Raw genomic sequence first — 20,626 nt, 5'->3', positions numbered from 1 at the left:
ACATTTAATTCTGGGTGCCATATTTTTAAAAGTATGTTTAAAAGATCCTGTTCAGACAAGAGTAACCAGAATGCCAAATCATTAAAACAGATTGAGAATGTTTAACCTAAAGTAAGAAAACTTAGACAAGACATAATAAATCTGTCTTCCAAATCAGAAAAGCTGTCACACACAAAAAAGAGCTTAATACCTACTAATGTGGTGCAGTAGGGAAAAATTAGCATGACTGGAGGAAAGCAATGAGCAAAGATTTATGTCATTATAAGGAAAGGTTTTGTAACCATTTGAGCTAACCCAAACCAAAGAATAGTTTGTTTTGGGAGACCCCGAATTACCTAACTACCTGAGAGAAATATTCCTTTTTAAAAATTTCTAATTTTATTGGCATATAGTTGATTTACAATGTTGTGTTAGTTTCAGGTGTACAGCCGAGTGACTCAGTTATACATACACATATATTTATTTTTTAGATTCTTTCCTCACACAGGCTGTCACAGAATATTGAGTAGAGTTCCCTGTGCTATACAGTAGGTCCTTGCTGCTTATGTCTTACACATAGCAGTGTGTGTGCATTCATCTCAAGCTCCTGATTTACCCCCTCCGTTTCCACTTTGGTAACCATAAGTTTGTTCTTGCTATCTATAAGTCTGCCTCTGTTTTGTAAAAAAGTTCATTTTTATCTTTATTTGTTTATTAGATTACACACGTGAGTGATATCAAATGCATGTCTTTCTCTGTCTGAGTTACTTCACTTGTTATGATAATCTCTGGACTCACGGTGTTATTTTATTTTTTATGGGTTAGTAATACTTCATCGTTCTTTTGCACCATGTAATTTTTATCTACTCAAATCAGTAAAATTTGAAGTTACAGCTGACACTACAGAAATTAAAAGAATCATGAGACTACTACAAATAACTATATGCCAGAAAAGGAACAACCTGGCAGAAATAGACAAATTCTTAAAAAGATAAACCTTTCAGGAGTGAACCAGGAAGAAACAGAAAATATGAACAGACCAGTCCCAAGTACTGAAATTGAAACAGTGATTTAAAAACTTCCAACAAACCAAAGTTCAGGATCGGAGAGCTTCACAGGTAAATTCTATTAAACATTTAGAGAAAAGTTAACACCTATCCTTCTGAAACTCTTCCAAAAATCACAGAGAAAGGAACACCCAAGCTCATTCTATGAGGCCACCATCACCTTGATACCAAAACCAAAGATAACACACAAAGAAGAAAATTATAGGCCAATATCACTGATGAACACAGATGCAAAAATATTCAGCAAAATACTAGCAAAGTGAATCCAACAATACACTAAAAGGATCATACACCACAGTCGAGTGGGATTTGTCTCAGGGATGCAAGAATTCTTCAATATCCACAAATCAATCAATGTGAAACACCACATTAACAAACTGAAGAATGAACACCATATGATCATCTCAACAAATGCAGAAAAAGCTTTTGATAAAATTCAACAGCCATTCATGATAAAAAGCTCTCCCTAAAGTGAGAATAGAGGAAACTTATCCCAACATAAAAAAGGTCATATATGACAAACCCGTAGTAAATGTCATTCTCAATGGTGAAAAAGAATACTCCTTAGGAATTTCATATTTAAGAACCTGTCAACTAGATCAATACTTCTCAAAATTTAATTGCATATAAATCAACATGGACTCATTAGAAAAACCAATTTTGATTCAGTAGTGTTGGTGTGGGGGCTGATAGACCAAATAAATTTCTAACAAGCTCCAAAGTGATGCCTATCATGTAGTATGTGAGCCACACTCGGAGAAGCAAGGAACCAGATAACTATTAAGGTTACTTTTTGATACTGACAGTCAATAAATTTCATTTAAAAATACACTTCAGGAACAGCAAAAAGCAATTATATTCTGTGTTTTCCATATGAAAATGCTAGTGAGTATTTGAGAGCACAGAGGAAGCAGGAGCATTGCCTGGAAACAGAAGGAGCCATATTTCAAAACTTACTCAGTAAATGCAAATTTTAAGGAACTCATTCTAAAATAAAAAAAAAAAATGCTAATAAATACCTCTATATGACTACATTTAATTATCTACTTTCACTAGAAGTGACAAGTCATGTTCAGTAACTGGAATTAATAGCATCATTTCTTCAATTTTAGTAATTCAACTTTGAATTAAATTCAAGACTTTAAGGGTTTGTCCAGTTCACTCAACAAGTCCTTTATAATTACTCATCCACTCTGGAGCCTTTCAGTGTACAGACTTTGCTTTATTATCCTCTTACCTTCATTCCTGGCCTGTAGGATCCTAGCCTATAGGATTATAGATGTGCCTCAAGATATTTGGTCTTTTCATCCTTTGGGAGGGCCAGGCAAGCGGCCTGATCCTGGGCTCCTGGGAAGAAGACTCAACCAGATTGGCAAGTAGTCAATCATGATTAGTGAGTGACACCTAGCACTCTTTGGTCTGGTCTCAAGAGAGTGAGCTCAACCAAGCTGAGTGGCTATCCTGCTATCACCTTCAGCAACTTGTTGCAAGCACGTCCGTTTTTATCTTAGGAGAAGGAACTATGGATCTGTTGGAGAAGTTCATGTCCTAAGTGCTTAATTAGCATAGCAGCCCCACCAAAATTTGGCCATGGGAGGTTAGACAATGAGAAAGAAGCTTTGGGCAGGTATATCTTTAGGCAATGGCACCAATGTCAGTCTTCCCATGCATTATATACTTTTATCCATTTGTGGCAAAGTAGGTTCATGGTAACATTTCTAAAAGGCACATTTATTTTTCAATTTAGAAAAATGATTTTGTAATGCTTGATATAAAATGTAGGTAAATTCTAAATATACAGCAACTTCTTATGAAATTCCAAAGGTAAATTTAGCAAGGAGCTAAAAGGAAGAATTGCTATATTTAAGATCAAATGTTGCAAATTTTTAATGATTGTAAAAGCTGTTTCAAAATTTTTATTCTCTTCTACAAAATTTTTTTTCATTGACAGCGGCCATAAAAAAATTCAAAAAGACCGACACTGGAATGTTTTGATTAGAAATGATATAGGCTTTCAAGCATAAAATCTGAGATTAAACAGTTACATTGGTGGAAGTATATTTACAGTTCTTAATTTAATGCTATCTATATTCAATTTTAATATATTGCTCCAAATATTATATTTTATTTTCTTGTCAAAATTGTATCACATTTTAAAAAATGCAATAAGTAGCTTATGTAAGTACCACACAGATATTCCCAAATGTCCTCCAGCTTACCCCATGCGTCATGCAAATATTATAATTTTCTATTTGGAAAAAAAAGTACTGCTATAGGTAGATTTCCCTCTATAATACATTCTATTACCAAATGTCTCTAGTATAATTACAGACTAATTAATCACATACTTGTCTTAGTATATAGCTACTATTACCCAAAGAAAACATGTAAGTCTACATAATAATTGGAAAATGTTAAACTGAAGTTATTTCCTCACTCCTTCCCCTATGCCTCTTACAAAAAAAAAAAAAACTGAAAAATTACTCTGAAGGGCTGGTAATACTCTTTTTCTTGACCTGAATGGTCATATAGTATTCACTTTGTGATAAATCACTGGGCACATGGTTTTGTACATTTTATTGTATCTACTTTATTTTACTGTAACCAAAGGCTTAAAGTTATTATTTTCTAATACTAAAGAGATATGGTGATCTACGATCTCTGAACATATTTTACCTCCTGTTCATAATAGTCTTGCTCTTATTACCCTCCAAGAAAACCTTATAAATGATTAACTGTAACACTGGGCAGTGGGGAGCAGTCATGAAAGGCATGACACTTACTTGATAATTCATAATAGAAACAGTCCTTTGTGGTTTCTGAATTATCCTGTTTTCTACATAAATTAATCAGATGAATCAAATGCTATTAAAACCAACTTAAAGGTGATAATTGGGACTTCCAATTCATGATATAAAATATGACAGTGATGGGCCTGGAGGTTATTACTATGATCTACATAGCAGGACAGGGTTAGCCCTTGATATGACAAATTTAAGATGACTTCTATATTTGCACCCCTAGCCTTGACAAACATTCATCCCTTCTGCATCCCAGAAACTGTGGCAGTTAAGGTCCATCAGATAAAATTCAGAGAATTTCAAAATAAACTACTGATATACATATATTTTTGGATGGGGATATTATCTTTCTACGGTGAGAATTTAGTTTGCACTTTCAAGTATACAACCAAATGTTTATTCCAGGTGTGTAGGGTGCTCCATTTGTGATAAATGCTTCATTAATGAGACACTGGCCTCCTTAATGATTTACTTGAACGGCCAACTGATTTACTTGAACAATAATAAGGGCAAACATGTTCCTGCTCTAACTATTCCTGCCATTATTAAACATTTGCAACAACTTTCTCTTGCTTTGCTAGCACACAGTTAGCATCTGTCTGCTGTAAGAATGAAATACCCTAGAGAGCTTGAGTCCACAACTCAGCTGAGATACAAAAAGACAGTTCACCTAGCCATCAATACTCACACATGAGAATTTACAGTGCCAACAGAAGAACTATCAACCTGAGTCCATTCTACAGCACCTCATGTGAGAGTTACATTATTGTAATAGACTTAACTGCATCACATGGTTTATTAACATTGGCATTTGTTCTCATTAAGAAGCTTTATGTTTAAAGAAATTATTGACCTCCTCCATATTTCTGCAAACATGGAGGCAAATGAAATATCAGTACTAGCCTTATCCTCCACCAAGCCTCCATTTCATTTGCTTTCTGTCAAGAGTCTTGCTTTTTGTCTTGCTTCCTTTCCCCACAACAGCATATGCTTTCTCCTACTATCCCTTTTCTCTTTTCCCTAGAATAGGCTCTGCCCCCCAGTGGTTGGGAGCTTTAAAAAGAAAAACAAGAAAAAACCTTTCTCAGGCAAGACTTTGAATTCCCTGCAATTTTATTTTGGGGTTGAGTGCATTACGTTCCCGTGAATTGCAATGCAATTAGTCACGATCATGACTTAACCATACTTCTCCCTTGTGGTCAAGTTCCTATTTTTCCATTTTAAAGAGGAGGGTGGCACCAGTCAAAAGGAAATAGTTTGATTCTTGGAGGGACAGCGATTCTTGGAACTCAGAAGCGTAGCTCCCTCAGGCAACCAGCGCTGGTGGCGCTGTCCATTCCTTGGTGCTGAATGGAGAGAGACCCTAGCATTTACCACCAGGCTCAACTTCTCATGATTAGAAAAGGTTCAGCCACAGTACACTGTACCCATTTCCCTTTTCTGGGATAGAGAGAGGACCATTTAGACATCTTCTTATTCTCTTTCCATAAGAAAACACTCTTCCACCAAAAGAAACTCTGCATCTTACGGGAAAGTAATGGCACAGTTTCAGTTCAACACCAAAGTGAAAAGGTCTCCTGAAGGAAGAATGGAAATTTCAGAGTTAATGAAACCTACTCTTCCTCTCTCTGAATCAACACACTACTACTTGGGTACACTTCCTTGCTGATAAATAAAGGAAACTTTTTTAAAATTGTATGATAAAAATAAATAAAATTTTAAAATAATGTGATTAATCATTTTTTCTGATAATGTAAAGTGGGTGGTAGTGGCTGCTGCAGTATCTGAGACAGAATTTTAGATATTGTTTTACTGAGGTTAAGAAACAGAGGAGAGAAGGATGTAAACTTGTTAACTAAGGTGGTTTGAATGGCTAAAAATATGTTCTTTAAAATGTTGCTTTAACATTGTCTTCCCAGAGGTGCTCATTCTCCTAGGCAAATTAGGTCAGAAGCTTCCCTTCTGGTCTCTGCCTTCCCAGCCTCTGTCCCATTTGAAAGACTGAAAGGCCCTGTTCTTCATCGCAGGTGCTGATATCCACAGGGTCGTTATGAGAATCCTCCTCTCTCCCTTCCCCCGCACACGAGATAATCAAGCAAAGATCAAGAAAATGGACAAAAGGGAAGGAAAGTGTGCTGCGCTCCAGCTCTTTGATTCTTGGTAGTTATATTCAAATGGTGGGGGCACTTCTCAAAGAGAAGTGAAGGTGTTTCTCGCGGCTGCAAAATTCACAGTCAGAAAGGGACTTAACCAATACCAGCAAATGTTTCTTCCTTTCCTTAATCCCTCGCTGCTTATTTTAGCAGCTTCTCCACCCCGCCGGGAATACCATCCAGATCTCAGTCCAGGTAGATCTGACGTCAAGAGATGGCTTTCGTAGATTTGACGTGTAAACACTCATTTCCATTCCTCCTCGGAAGGGCTGGGGCTCCACTCGGCAGGGAGACCGAAACGCTGCACTGAGCGCTCGCCGCCACCGCCCAGCGTCTCCTGCGCGTCTCTTATCTCACCGCTGAGCAAGCCGGAGCGAAAGTGGTCCCGAGCCCCGCAGTGGAAGGGGTGATCATTTCTGGCTTCTCTGGCTTGCTTCTCGCTCCCCTCCCTCCCCACTTGGGTGCAAGCCGGTGTGAGAGCTATGGGGCGAAGAGCCTGGACTCTGCAGTGTACTGCTTTCACTCTCTTTTGCGCTTGGTGTGCAATGAACAGTGTAAAAGCCAAGAGGCAGTTTGTGAATGAATGGGCGGCGGAGATCCCCGGGGGACCTGAGGCAGCCTCGGCGATAGCCCAGGAGCTAGGCTATGACCTTTTGGGTCAGGTAAGAGTTTGCACTTTCAAGAAACTTTCTGGGGCCCGAAGGGACTGGAGGGACTGGAGCACCATTTCCCAAGTTGGAGTTCCAGGTTGCACTCTCCTCAGCCCAGTGGCAAAGGGCAGGAGCTTTTCCGGCTCTCTCCCCTGGCGCGCTTGGAGAAGCCTTGCATTATTTATTGTTTGGGCTGGGCGCAGCCAGGCAGAACCCAGCCGCTGCAGCTGGGTACAGCTTAGTCTTTGCTGTTGTCCGTTCTGGAATTGAAATCCGTTTCCCGCGCGGTTTGGAAGAAAATCGCTCCACTGTCGTTCACGCAACTTGAGATGCATGCAGGCTCTACCAGCCAGCACTGAAGCAGGGAGAGGCAGTGCGCTCAGTCCCCATGGGTCTCAGCAGGTCTGCGTCAGGAGCCGGCTGTTTCCTTCTTTTCAATATGGCAGCATCAGATCCAAGTCCTGCTGCAAGGGGCCAAGTAGGCTTGGAGATGTTCGCCGCAGCCTTCTCAGATACGGCCACGGCTCGGCTCTCCGAGTGTGACAGTGGCCGCGACTCACAACCCGGGGCTCGGGGGTTTCGGAGTGGTAGGTGAGGTGAGTGAGAGGCATGGGACCAACTCTCCAGCCCTCTACTGCAAGCTCCGGACTCTCACTGGAAACTTGCAAAGTCCGAGCTTCACAACTTTGCTCGGTCAGTTCCCCTGAAGGGTCAGGCTGCCGAAGTGACGGTGGGGAAAGGATTTCTTTCTTGTTCCTCAGCCAAATGTATTTTAGCTTCCTAGGGGTTTCCATTTGGGGGGAAAAAAAGAAACCGTTGCCTGCTCAAGTGAGGACTGGGTTAATAGATAGCTGGGGGGTACGGGCATTGAGCCATTATGTAGGGGGCTGTGAGTTCTCATGGAAGCTTTCCTTTCCCTTGGCTCAGAATCAAGCCCTTATTTCTTGCCTTGTAAGTTGTTCGTTGAAATGGGGGAGGAGGGAGTTGTAAAACATTTTTGGCGCGTTTTTTCTAGAGGTGGTGGTAGATATGCGGTTGAAGTCAGGGATGAGTAATCCGTGTGGGCGTTGCGATTCCATAGATTCAAATCCTCTGGAGAATGTGCCTTTCCTTGCCAGAGGCTTCATGCTCCAACTTTATGAGCCAAACTGCCTGAAATGCCCAACACGAAAGTCAATGCACATATTGACTTCTCTTCTCTGTGTACCAGTAGCAGACTAATGCTTTTGCCAAGTCCTTGTTCTGTGTTAGGCTCTGTATTGGGGGCTAAGGAATAACAGGAGGAAAAGAAACCTTCAAGGAACCAAGAGTCTAGAGACTGACTTAAAAATAAATGATTGCAATTGCAAGTAACTGGTATAGCAACAGAAACTGTTCCTGGAGTCTCAGTACTTGTTGACTGAAAGATTGAAGATGGAAGGGAACTGGGAAGGGGGGAAAGAAGACAATCCAAGGAGGAAACATTTGCACAGGGTTTAGGAAGAAGAGTCAAAGGTGGGAACACGATGAGATTGGGGAAGGCACCCAAGGCATAGAAAACGGCTTGTGGGAAACCAGGGAGATACAAAGAAAGTGACTTACTTAGAAATCAGAAAACCGCAAGGAATTCTTGGAGTCTAAAAAGAGAGTGAGTAGTAGGTAGAATTGTACTGGTGGGTACTGTGGGCACCATGGGCATCTTGTGTATCCTATGAAGGGAAAAAACCTGGGAACTTCATCCTCTGGACAGCTAAATAGCATTGGTAACTGTGTGCAAGGAGACTGGGGGAGAGAGCGAAAAATAACTCCCTCTTCCTTTTCTCACCTATTAGCTTCAGACATTCATCCAAAGCCAGACCATTCATCGTGGGAACTGCTTTTTAAAATCACAAGTCCCAATAAACAAATAAATAACAGTAAATCAGTACTGTTGGTAGGATCTTCAAGGAAGGGGTGGCATAGTCACAAGAAACTTTAGAATAAAGAGTGGGAAAACCTACCTAGAGTTGCATATGACTTGCATACACATATTTCTAGTTAAATGACATTACTAATAAATGTTTTTAAAATAATAATTCCTTATAAAAGACCGATGGTGCTTTCCTGGTTCTGTTTATTTCTTCCTTTGTTTACACTTAGATGCATCACCATCTTGAACTTCTTAAGGCCTCAAGATAAAGCTAGGATAGGGAGGGGGTGACAAGAGGCAAAACCAATTGATAGCAGAAACAGAGCTAGACACTGGTGATATTTTCTTAAAGCTACTATTCTCTCTCTCCAACTCCATGTATAGCTTATAGCAGATTCACTCCCAGAGGTTCAGGCTTGGAGCAGGACCTAAGCATCTCTATGAAAAAAATCTCTAGGTGATGAGAAACATCAATTTAAAGAAAGTAATTCTTCTGAAATAACCCATTGTCAGTTGCTTGTCTCAATTGAAAAAAAAATACAGGGCATCTACAGAATTTAGTAGATTCAAATTAAGTACTATTTGGAATAAAGGGAAATTATGTTAAAAGAATAATGAACTTAGCTCTAAATGGACCATTTGTATGGATACCAAATGTATTGATGGCCATCTAGAGAAATTTACACACTCTAAGGTGGAATACCTGTCCTAAATGTAGCATGCTGGCTTCTTCCTCAAAGCTTTGAACTACTGGAAAGTCAAGTAGTCATTACTAGTAGCTTATAACAATCATCACTATGGATTCAATCTCTGTATTTTACAGCAACAAATTGTTCTAGCTGAGTGTAGCACTATACATGTATAGTACCAAAGAGTTTGCCTGCTTTCTACACAGTATTGTTCTCAGACAGGATACATTTTATAAAGTGAATATATTTTTTAGAAATGTCTATCTACACAATAACGTCAGCTAGAATAGAAAATGTGGTTTCTCTGAAATATAAAAGACAGAAGCATCATCAGCCCTTAAGTATGCTGTGACCCCAACTGATAATATTGGGAAGCTCATCTCACTGAACAGACTAGGAAGAAAGGGAAGGCTTCTAACAGTGTCTTCCTCATCAAGAAAAAGGTTACCTTCAAGTATGAGAAATGGACTTAATTGCCTGTTTGTAAGTTAGCTGGGTTGCAATCTGACCTATACACACTTATTTTGGAAAGAGGATTTTAATTTTAATTTTTTCTCTTGTAGATTGGATCACTTGAAAATCACTACTTATTCAAACACAGAAACCATCCTCGGAGGTCTCGAAGGAGTGCCCTTCACATAACTAAGAGATTGTCTGATGATGATCGTGTAAGTGTTGTGCATTTGTCTTCAAACCAGTAACCTGACTTATCTGCTTTTTTTGTGATGCTAACAAGAACAAAGGCAAATATTATTCTTTTTTCTTGTTTCCACAATTATTTATCTGTAGTGTTTCTTATCATTTCCATAGGGTTATAAATACACATAACAATAACTGAATCTAATTGGTTGACTACATTATATGTGTGTATACATACACACACACACACACATACATATATGAAGTATATAATACCAGTTCACAAATTCAGTCTAAGAGCATGAAAATGAATACTGAGAATCAAGTGGCAGCACTAATGAACTGTTTGACAATACAATCAATCAACAGCCTTTTATTATACGCCTATCTATGTACCAAGAATTTTGATACCCAATGTAATGATGCCAAACAAATATAATACAGAAACTCTGTTCTTAATAACATTTCAGTGTTATCTGAAAATACACTCTGCTGTTTCTATCTGGTTTGGTTATATAGGGAACTAGTGTTTTTGAGAGAGTTTTAAATCCATGTCTTCAGGAGGCAAATATTTCCATAAGTATTGTATTATCTGACCCAGAGTATTTGATCTCCATTTATTCTGGTTTGTATACATATTCAACAATTAGGTACCAGCAGGAAAAGTCTAGATTGCATACAGGTAAAGTGTGGGGCCAATTTCATGTATATCTAATGTACCTTTTGATTTTTTAAAATTAATTAATTTATTTTAATTGGAGGCTAATTACAATATTGTGGTGGTTTTTGCCATACATTGACATGAATCAGCCACAGGTGTACATGTGTTCCCCATTCTGAGCCCCTCTCCCACCTCCCTCCCCATCCCATCCCTCAGGGTCTTTTTGAAGTCTGTTTTTGAGGTCATAAACATCAATAGAAATGCTGATATAAAATAAAAATTTGAAGTATTGTTATATATACAATGTTTCCTTTTCTCAAGAATATGCCATACAGATGAAAATTTATCCTGGGAAGCCTGATATCTACATACATGATTTCTGTTGTTTAGGACATTCTCAAGAATTATGAAAGCTTTGTTAGAGATAAAACATACACTTTCAACTTCCCATAAAGAAAAGTAAAAGTGACAGAACAGGGCTAAAATTGTTGAAAGTTCATGGAATTCACAATCACTGTAAAATAATTTGCTACTTTGTTATGCATCTGATAGAATTTTGAAAAGAAGAAGAAAAAGAAGACAAATTGTGAGAGTAGGAAATGACTGGGCCTGGGTTACCAGTGTTCCAACATGAAAGCAGCAACCAAACCCAGACCAAGAACGTTGTATCAGGACCATGGACAGCAACCCACAGCTCATAAACAATCATTGCTGGCTTTTACTCAAGTAAATGGCTAGACGTGACAGACCTAAGCAGAGGCCCTTAACATCATTTTAAAAGTTTCTTGTCCAATAAAATCTTCCCTTCACTGTCCCAAGGCAGATGGCTAATTGTATATGGGCTATGAAAGTACGACAACTTCCAGTACTCTAGCTAGGCTTAGTCTTTGGGCAAAAAAACAAGAGAAATATTTCCTTGTCTGCCTAAATGCATGCCTGACATTAATCTACAAGGAAGTCAAACTGACCTCCCTTCTCATCTTCACAGGAGAAAACTGGATAGACTGAAGATCTAACTGTTATTATTCAAAGTATCTCATTAAAATGAGCAGCTGGCCCAGTTCTATTCTTTAGATAATTGATTTGTAATTCCTTAGTAATTGACTTGGGGGAGAAATCTCAAAACATAGTGAAGAAGAGCTAAGGATTTACTCTCCAGAATAACTTCATTAGAAAGGAGTCTATATAATCCTATGAAAGTTATCCCCAGAATAATTTAATTTCAGGAAAAATTCTAGAACCTATTGAAGCTTGAAGTGGAAGGTTGGACTAGATGCTTTTTAATGCTCTTCTCAAAGGGCATTAAATCCCAAAAGGATTATTTACCCTTAAGTACATGATACTTATTATATATATAGTAGAAGGATGCTACCAATTTGGTCTGTTCCATTTGGTCTGCTCTTACAGAGACTAATATGGGATTTGGAGTTAATGACATTAATCATAACTCTGTTTCCACCAATTGGTTGTTTACCTGACCAGATGGCAGAGTGCCTCTTCTTTTATTCCACTTTTTAAAAAATGCTCTTGATTTTCATTTTATTGCTCTTCTTTTGATAGGGATAATATTCTTCCAAATTAGCACTCTGAAGTGCACCAACATGCTATCTGTAAGTCTGTTAATGAAATCTCTAACTGTAAGCGACTCTCTCCCTCAAAGATTAGTACCTGTTCCCTAGCAGCCAGCTTCCAAAGACCAACTCAGATGGCAGGCAGTACATTCCAAGCATTGAGGTATTTTAAGCCAAAACAATTAAGCTTGAAAATATAGGCACTTTAAAAATAAATTATAGTGACTAATTTCCAACCCTCAAGTCCCTCCCGATGTTTATAATAGGTTTGCAGTATGTTTTCTAATTGGAAATTCAGATGGTCTTACTGGACGGTTTTATCCTTTAACTGCAAATTATTTTTCAGTTTTTATTTTTGGATCTGACTCATTAGCATTCTCACATTAGCAATATCCTATCACACACTGGACTATCATCATGTGTACGAAAGAGAGGATATGTTTTGGATAGGAAACAGTCATGTTGCTCAGCAGAATCAGAGCACAGTAGTATCTCATAATGAATATAACCACAAGGCAGCCCCTCACCCTCTTGGGGCCTCAAGTATAATAGGATTACACTATAAATGTTGGAAAGGTAATTTTTGTATTGTCAGATCCCCTTGCATAATACATGAAACAAAATTAATGATAAGTGCGCATGGTCAGTAGGGCTCATTCATCATCCCAGATCTGTTTCTCATATTAAATACTCTTAAGCAGAAGGTTGAAGCACGGGGGAGCCAGAATTTTGAATCAGCAAAGACACAGCACCTTTCCCATCTTTTGTCACATCTGCAATTCCTATTTTTGTGAATAAAGAAAGAGAAATTAAGCTGTAAGAGCAACATAACAGCAGTCTCTGAGATCTCTTAGCTTGTTGACTCATTCCGTGCAAATGGACAAATTTTCAGCTACGGAACCTTGGAACCTCAATATAAAAATGGGTATTATGGTCCATTTGCTGATGAAAGCAGGCTGAACTTTTACTTCCACTGGAATCACAGTGTCAATAATTTGAGGGAACCATCACTTCACTGACTACTCCTCCTCCTCGTAAAGGCACACTTTACCATAATAGAGGAAATGATCATCTCCCCAGCGGGCAAGCCCTTATTCTCACTGAGCTGCCAGTGTGACCTGTAGTCAGGTGAAAACACTGATGGAGAGAATACTAGAGCTAGTTAGAGGGAAGATGATGATGATTACACCAGAGGTGGCTGTTTAACTGTTGATTTTCTTGCTGTAAAACTCCTGGTAGGTGATATGGGCGGAACAACAGTATGAAAAGGAGAGAAGTAAACGTTCAGTTCTAAGAGACTCAGCACTAGACCTCTTCAACGATCCAATGTGGAATCAGCAGTGGTACTTGGTGAGTACCTGCACGAGGACTTCATAGGCCCTGTGTTACTTGTTATGTCCGTACAATAGATATTTTTAAGTAACAGATAATTCAGTACAAGGCTGTGTTACCCAGAGATCAGGGTGAATGGGACCTTCCATGATCTGGATCTTCTGTTTGGCTGTGTGAGAACATCTGAAAACACAGATCTTTAGCTTCTACAAGAGGAAGTCTCCTTAAGTTTAATCTGGAATAAGTACAGAAGAATCGGGTCTTGCAAGGTAGGGTTGCAAAACAATATTCATGGCAAAAATCAAACCTGCTCAAAGTTACTCCTGAGAACACTTTAAATCACCCAAAGAGGACAGTGAACGTGATTCAGTACATATAGCCCTGAATGACCATTCTTACATGCTCCCAGGTGAGAATCTCTGGACTAGGCTAAAGGAAGGCTAATGTCTAGACTTGCAAACCAGTTCTACCTTTAAGGGGCTTCCCTGGTGGCTCAGATGGTAAAGAATCTGCCTGCAATGCAGGCATGTTCGATCCCTGGGTCAGGAAGATCCCCTGAAGAAGGAAATGGCAACCCACTCCAGTGTTCTTGCCCAGAGAATCTCATAGACAGAGGAGCCTGGCAGGCTACAGTCCATGGGGTCGCAGAGAGTCGGACACAACTGAGCAACTAACGCACACTTAGTCTACCTTTAAGACAGTTACCAAATCCCTACTAGAACGTGGGTCATGAGTAGAGAAACTGTACGTGCTCCTGCCTGCCTGCCTGCAGAGTGCTCTTCCTTCTGTTTTCACATTAAGTCTCTACTGTAGTAACACATGTGAATAGAAGTGCTTATTGTTGAGAATATTGTAAAAGATAAAATTTCATGAGAACCATAAGCTGAGGCCTAGACATCCTTGTTGCAGAGCAGACGGGAAAGGAGATCAATTCCTCTTGAAACTCTCCTAACCTAAGAGACTTGCTCGCTGTGGAAGACACTCCTTAACACCTGTGCATCTACCATGTGCCAAGTATTAATACTATCCTAACTGTTTGACATGAATTAACTCATTTAGCTCTCACGCAACATTTTGTTGTACACATAATAAATATTCCCTCTTAACAGATGAAGAAACAGAGACATTGGCAAGTTGAATAACTCGCTAAAAATCACATGATTCTTCTGGTGAGGCCATCGTCCATAGCTCCAGAGGCCACACTCTTAAACAGCCACAGTGATTGTTCCTCTCACTGACAAAGAGCCTTCTCTGGCTTTGGCCAACAATCTGTGTGCAGTTCCAGCCTCCTGGGATTCGGCTTCATGTTGGCCTAGAAAATTCTGGTTTTGTTCCTCCTCTTTCTGAAGGGCATCAGCCAGGGGGCAATGCATTCACTGATACTTTTGATTGTTGTCATTTGTAAGTTTCCTGTTGATCCCTTCACGGAAAACCTGGCTCTCTTCTAATGCATCTCTCTTGAATGTTTGGGGATGTGCTCATATCTGTATTGCCTTGCTGTCCAATTTCTCTTCCTTACAGCCCCACATACTGTAACTCCCAGAAAAGTCACCTGAAAAAAAAATCCTAAATCACCTCTCACAGATACTGACTCCCTAAATCACTCATACTTGGAAACAGGCACTTCAATTCAAAGTCCTAGTAAGACCACAGCCTCGTGGGCATTCCAGGTTCTGCTTTTTCTTTTAGAAAAGTTATTAAAAAGATAAAAACATCTATGAGTAACTGTGAACCAGACAAAATAAAGTACGTTCAGTGTGTCAGTGGAGGTTTAGGATTTGGGGGAGAAGGAAACGAGGGGCAGCAAATAAAGCTTCGGTAGATGAAAAGCTTGAGCATGTAGTTATAAAGGAAAGCAACTTAGGGATAAACTTCCTCAAAGCCACACAGCTCAAAGACAAGGGGCGCAGGGTGATTCATCTTTTCGAGTGATTTTCCATTGGAACAACTGGGAAAAGAGCAGAACTATGATGATTTACTTGGTCCTACCCTCAACTTTGTCTTTTATTTCACCTAATTGCCTGCTTCTAAAGAATAGAATGACCCCAGGAAAAAGAAAGATGGGTCTCAAGACTGGAGCTTCAGTTCTCATTGTACAGCAAACAAATTATGATTTTACCAATGCTTCTTTGTTTTTTTTAACCAGCAAGATACAAGGATGACTGCAACCCTGCCCAAGCTGGATCTCCATGTGATACCTGTTTGGCAAAAAGGCATCACAGGCAAAGGCGTTGTTATCACTGTACTGGATGATGGCTTGGAGTGGAATCACACAGACATCTATGCCAACTATGTGAGTCTAAGCCTTCCTATTCCTGCAGCTTAGGGAGCTGTCTACACAGACATACTGTTGGGCTTCACTTCCCTCAAGCAGGAGGTGCTCTGAGTGAGCCCTGGGGTTGATGAGCCAAGCTTCAGCTACTTCCCTCACCCCTCTGCCAGGGCACATCAACTTCTTCTTCTTTTTTTGTATCACTAGACATTGAAAGAATTCACTGAAGCCAAGGACTGTACAAAAGTTATGTGTGTTGGGGTTGGAGGAGGCACTTACACCAGCTAAATTATTAAAAAGCCATTCAAATTCTATGCCACTCAGTACTGGGGGACAAGAAAGCAATCAGATCAAGCCTCACGTCTGAGACCATTTTCACAGTCATCCTCCTCACATTCCCTGTGGGTCAATAGCTCTCACATTGTGAAGTTATGTGAATGTGACTCCATCCATGCAAATCAAAGCATGTACTTCACAGTACAAAAATGACAAGCTGAGAAAAGTTTACCAAAAATGGGAAATAAGTAAATTATCTATTTGTTTATGAAGTTCTCCATAATATTTTAGGTCTTTAGGGGACTTCCCTGGAGAAGAAAATGGCAACCCACTCCAGCATTCTTGCCTGGAGAATCCTGTGGATGGAGGAGCCTGGTGGGCTGCCGTCTATGGGGTTGCACAGAGTCAGACACGATTGATGTGACTTAGCAGCAGCAGCAGCAGGGGACTTCCCTGGTGGTCCAGTGGATAAGACTCCATGCTCCCAAAGCAGGGGGCTGGGTTCGATCCCTGGTCAAGGAACTATTAATAGATCCCACCTGCCACAACTAAGAGTTTGCACACTGCAACTGAATATTCCCCAGGCCACAGTTAAAAGATCTTACATGCCACAACAGAGATCGAAGATCCAATGAGCCACACCTAAGACCCAGCACAGGCAAACTAATGAATTAAAAATATTTCAAGTCTTCATTTAAAGATCCATGTTTTATTTTGAATACTACCACCTGTCTTTATCCCAGCCGTTCTACTCAACCAGTGTTCCAAAGCTAAAGAGCAAAGGAAATGGGGAGGAAAAGAAGAGATGAAAAAGATTAGCAATTATTAAGATAGAGAACTATAGAGAACAGCCGGAGTGGTGACACAATTATTAAAAGATAGCAAAATACAGAGAACAGCAGTCTATTTTATGTAACTGGGGTGGCTGAAAGAGCTCACTGTAGACCTGAGCCCCACCCCACAGCCAGCTCTTTGCACCTGTATCCTTAGGAGAGATGAGTGTCAAAGTGTCACTAACTAGCTCTACAGCCCAGTTGAGCCATTCCACTTCTCTGGGCCTCAGTTTTCTCATTTGGAAAATGATGTGGTTGAACTAAGTAAACTCTGACTCATCCTGTTCTAATAGCCTATGAGATTCTATAGGTTTGGAAACATTCACTGAGAATTGTTGGCTCACTTCTCTGTGCACGTCATCTCTGCCTGGTTTCTGGCTGTGATGAATGATCAGCAACGGGGCCAGAAACTCTAAACTGTAGACTCTCAAGCCATCAGCCAGGATGGGAATAGGACAGGGGTAGAAGACTCGGAAAGCACTGCTTTTTCTATCTTTCTTTCTTTCTTTTTTTTTTTTTTTTGATGCTACAGTGTTATTTTTGCTTTCTCTTTAGGATCCAGAGGCCAGCTATGATTTTAACGATAATGACCATGATCCATTTCCCCGATATGATCCCACAAATGAGAACAAGTAAGTAAATGTGGATTTGGGGGTGGGGGTAAGTGCTTCAAAATGCCTTTATCTTATTTGAGAAAATTACACTATAAATATGATTCACATTTTGCTCTCTGAAAATGCTCGTGGACACCATCCATACTACAACATTTTGTTGCTTTTAAAACAGGAAACAGAAGCTTCTATTTTTATATTCCTTTTGGCTTACAGGACTATATTTCAATTAAACTTTCTTCTTATACTATGAAATGTTCCCCTCAAATGTTACTGAATAGCTATGGCTTTAGAAAAAATATTTGGGACATTTGTTGTTGTTGTTCAGTCACTAAATCGTGTTCGACTCTTTGCGATCCCATGGACTGCAGCACACCAGGCTCCCCTGTCTTTCAGTATCTCCCAGAGTTTGCTCAGACTCACATTCATTGAGCTGATGATGCTATCTAACCATCTCATCCTCTGCTGCCCCTTTCTCCTTTTGCCTTCAATCTTTATCAGCATCAGGGTCTTTTCCAACAAGTCAGCTATTCAACAGGTGGCAAAGTATTTTTTGGAGCCTCAGCTTCAGCAACAGTTCTTTCAATGAATACTCAGGGTTGATTTCCTTCAGGACTGACTGGTTTGATTTCTTTGCTGCTGCTGCTGCTGCCAAGTCGCTTCAGTCATGTCTGACTCTGTGCGACCCCATAGACGGCAGCCCACCAGACTCTGCCATCCCTGGGATTCTCCAGGCAAGAATACTGGAGTGGGTTTCCATTTCCTTCCCCAGTGCATGAAAGGGAAAAGTGAAAGTGAAGTCGCTCAGTCATGTCCGACTCTTAGCGACCCCATGGACTGTAGCCTACCAGGCTCCTCCGTCCACGGGATTTTCCAGGCAAGAGTACTGGAGTGGGGTGCCATTGCCTTCTCCGTGATTTCTTTGCAGTCCAAAGCATAAACAATAAAAATCTTCACTCCATTACCCTTGCACCTATTTCCTCTATGAATCTTTTACTATTAGCAACATGCTTGTTGCTAGCCACGAAGAGAAATACAGATTGCCAAAATAACAAACCACTACGACTTCCTATGGTGGCCACAACCATGCTCACTAGTTCCCTCAGAAGAGTATGGCAAGACACCAGACACGAGAAATATACCATAAGGCTTGGCCCTCAAATCCAACACAGTCTCCAGGGCACTGGGCTAATTAGTCTGTTCCCGAGTTTCTTCTGGGTATTTTAATTCTAAAAGGAAGAGGCAAAGGACATCTTCTGACTCCTGAGCTAACTCTCCATAGTATCCACAGGGTGATGAGAGAGGCTAAGAGCCAGACTTGGCAAAGCAACGAGGCAAATGAAGACGCAAAGGCAAGAGACATTTTAACTTTTTTCTTAGCTCCAAAGGAACTTCACCCTCTAGGCACACAGCCCTGTGTCCATGCCCATGGGAAAACTTATCTTTGTGCATAAAGATATCTCTCACAGACTTGAAGGAGACATTTCACTCTTTCTGCTTCATTTGCTTCACCCAAAAGGAACTTACACCAAAAGAGATGCAAGTCAAGGCAAAATGAGCACTGCTACCAGGGGGGATGGAAAGAGCTAGCAGGGAAAAGCTTTCTGTGGCTGTCATACAATGTACTTCCCTTTCCTTTCTTCCTCCCTCTTGGATTAGTATCCAACTTGGGGCAATCAGTTCTCTCTCTTACTCGCTTTCACCTTCCCTCCCAGTTTCTCCCTTACTGTCTCAGAATTCCCACGTGGCTGGTGCTGTACTGTTGACCTAAAGCTGTTACATTGGATTGTCCTCCTCCAGAAGGCCAACAAACCCCAGGAAGGGAGTCTGGAGCTCAAGGACTTGGCTTCAACTTCAGGGTGTATATTTCTTCCCTAGAGGGGAAAGGGAGGCTTGGGGAGGTATCATTTATTTCTTCTAGTACTTATCTTTTAAAGGGGTCAACCGCAAGTAGCCCTAGAGGTTAGAATATTCCAGTAACAACACAAAAGGAACCATGAGGGAGACCCCCTTGGAGGAAAGTGGGATGTCTCAGAAACTTAGAGCAGGACTCCCCCAGACAAATGTTCAGCCATATTTCTGAGTGAGGGCTGTGTGGGACAGAGAGGGACATCTATCCTTTTACAGCAGGACCTTGCAATGTTAGCCTGGCTGGCAGTGAGGGTTCTGCCAATTACCAGAAAGGAGGATGGCTTTGAGGAAGTCACTCACCTCACTCTGCCTCTATTTTTTTAATTTTGTCTCCAAAAATGTTGACCAAGTCCCTGTTACCTACGCTCCTAAAAGAAACCACCTAAGGGAATGGGCAATAAGTGCTGGGGATAAAAGGGCACTCTTCCTAGAATGAACTAGAAGTGCCAACTCTCATTCCACTCCCTTGGTCAAGACTAAGAGGGAAATCTGCTCCCACCACATGGGTTCAGCTGAGGAGACTGTTAGCTGGAGGTGTCAGCCCAGCCTCCTTCCTAGGCAGTGTGCCTTGGGTCTGGTCCAGGATCCAATGTGGGTGATGACTTGTGTGGCAGACCCATGATAGGTAAATACCTGGTGAAATGATATTCTTGGAGTTTTGTACTTGTGAAAAGGGGAACTCAGATGTCCTTCTTTCCCCCTGCCAAACAAAAGGGACTTGCAACTCATGGTACTGATGATAGCCAATTCACAGAGTTTCAAAGGCCCCAAGGAGCAGCCTATACGATTTTATTTAATTTGTGCCTGAAAACTGTGAGCTTCCAGAGCATAGCAGACCATGGACCGTGCACATAGTATAGAGTTAGGGTAGCACAGCCAAACACTTAAGGGCACAGACTTTGCAGTTAGATTTAGATCAATTCTTAGATCTTTCACTTAATAGCTGAGTGACCATGAGCAAGTTATTTAACTTCTTTGTGACTAGTTTTATCATCTACTGTGACAGACTTTTATTTTCTTGGGCTCCAAAATCACTGCAGATAGTGACTGCAGCCATGATATTAAAAGACACTTGCTGCTTGGAAGAAAAGCTATGACCAACCTAGGCAGCATACTAAAAGGCAGGGACACTACTTTGCTGACAAAGGTCTGTATAGTCAAAGCTGTGGTTTTTCCAGTAATCATGTATGGATGTGAGAGTGGGATCATAAAGAAGGCTAAACAACAAAGAATTGATGCTTTTGAACTGTGATGTTGGAGAAGACTCTTGAGAGTCCCTTGGACTGAGAGGAG

At 40.6% G+C, this 20,626-nt stretch overlaps 2 protein-coding genes across 9 annotated transcripts in view; one reads left to right on the top strand and one right to left on the bottom strand.

Moving 5' to 3' along the window:
• The window catches only part of LOC145509620 (uncharacterized), a 533,964-nt gene that overhangs the window by 55,182 nt on the left and 458,156 nt on the right, over positions 1-20,626 (bottom strand). The window contains exon 7 of one of the 6 annotated variants that reach the window (XR_014056246.1): positions 17,306-17,787. The exons of the other annotated variants lie outside the window; for them this stretch is intronic. The gene's annotated coding sequence lies outside the window, so the exon portion shown is untranslated. Of the gene's footprint in view, positions 1-17,305; positions 17,788-20,626 lie in introns of those variants that run through there. 6 annotated transcript variants of the gene reach the window in all.
• The window catches only part of PCSK1 (proprotein convertase subtilisin/kexin type 1), a 101,412-nt gene that overhangs the window by 52,946 nt on the left and 27,840 nt on the right, over positions 1-20,626 (top strand). For 2 of the 3 annotated variants that reach the window (XM_081498834.1, XM_081498833.1), the window contains exons 2-6: positions 5,875-6,662; positions 9,791-9,895; positions 13,338-13,448; positions 15,577-15,723; positions 17,367-17,443. In XM_081498834.1, the coding sequence (XP_081354960.1) occupies positions 6,483-6,662; positions 9,791-9,895; positions 13,338-13,448; positions 15,577-15,723; positions 17,367-17,443 (620 nt within the window). In that variant the 5' untranslated portion in view covers positions 5,875-6,482. The remainder of the gene's footprint in view (positions 1-5,874; positions 6,663-9,790; positions 9,896-13,337; positions 13,449-15,576; positions 15,724-17,366; positions 17,444-20,626) is intronic. The other variant, XM_081498835.1, reaches the window with a different exon arrangement.

The sequence above is a fragment of the Giraffa tippelskirchi genome, chromosome 6 (assembly GCF_054371585.1).
Source record: "Giraffa tippelskirchi isolate mGirTip1 chromosome 6, T2T-mGirTip1v1.2.pri, whole genome shotgun sequence".
Lineage (NCBI taxonomy): Eukaryota > Metazoa > Chordata > Mammalia > Artiodactyla > Giraffidae > Giraffa > Giraffa tippelskirchi.
Note: the sequence above shows the minus strand (reverse complement) of the source record. Positions and strands in the feature narration are given on the sequence as shown.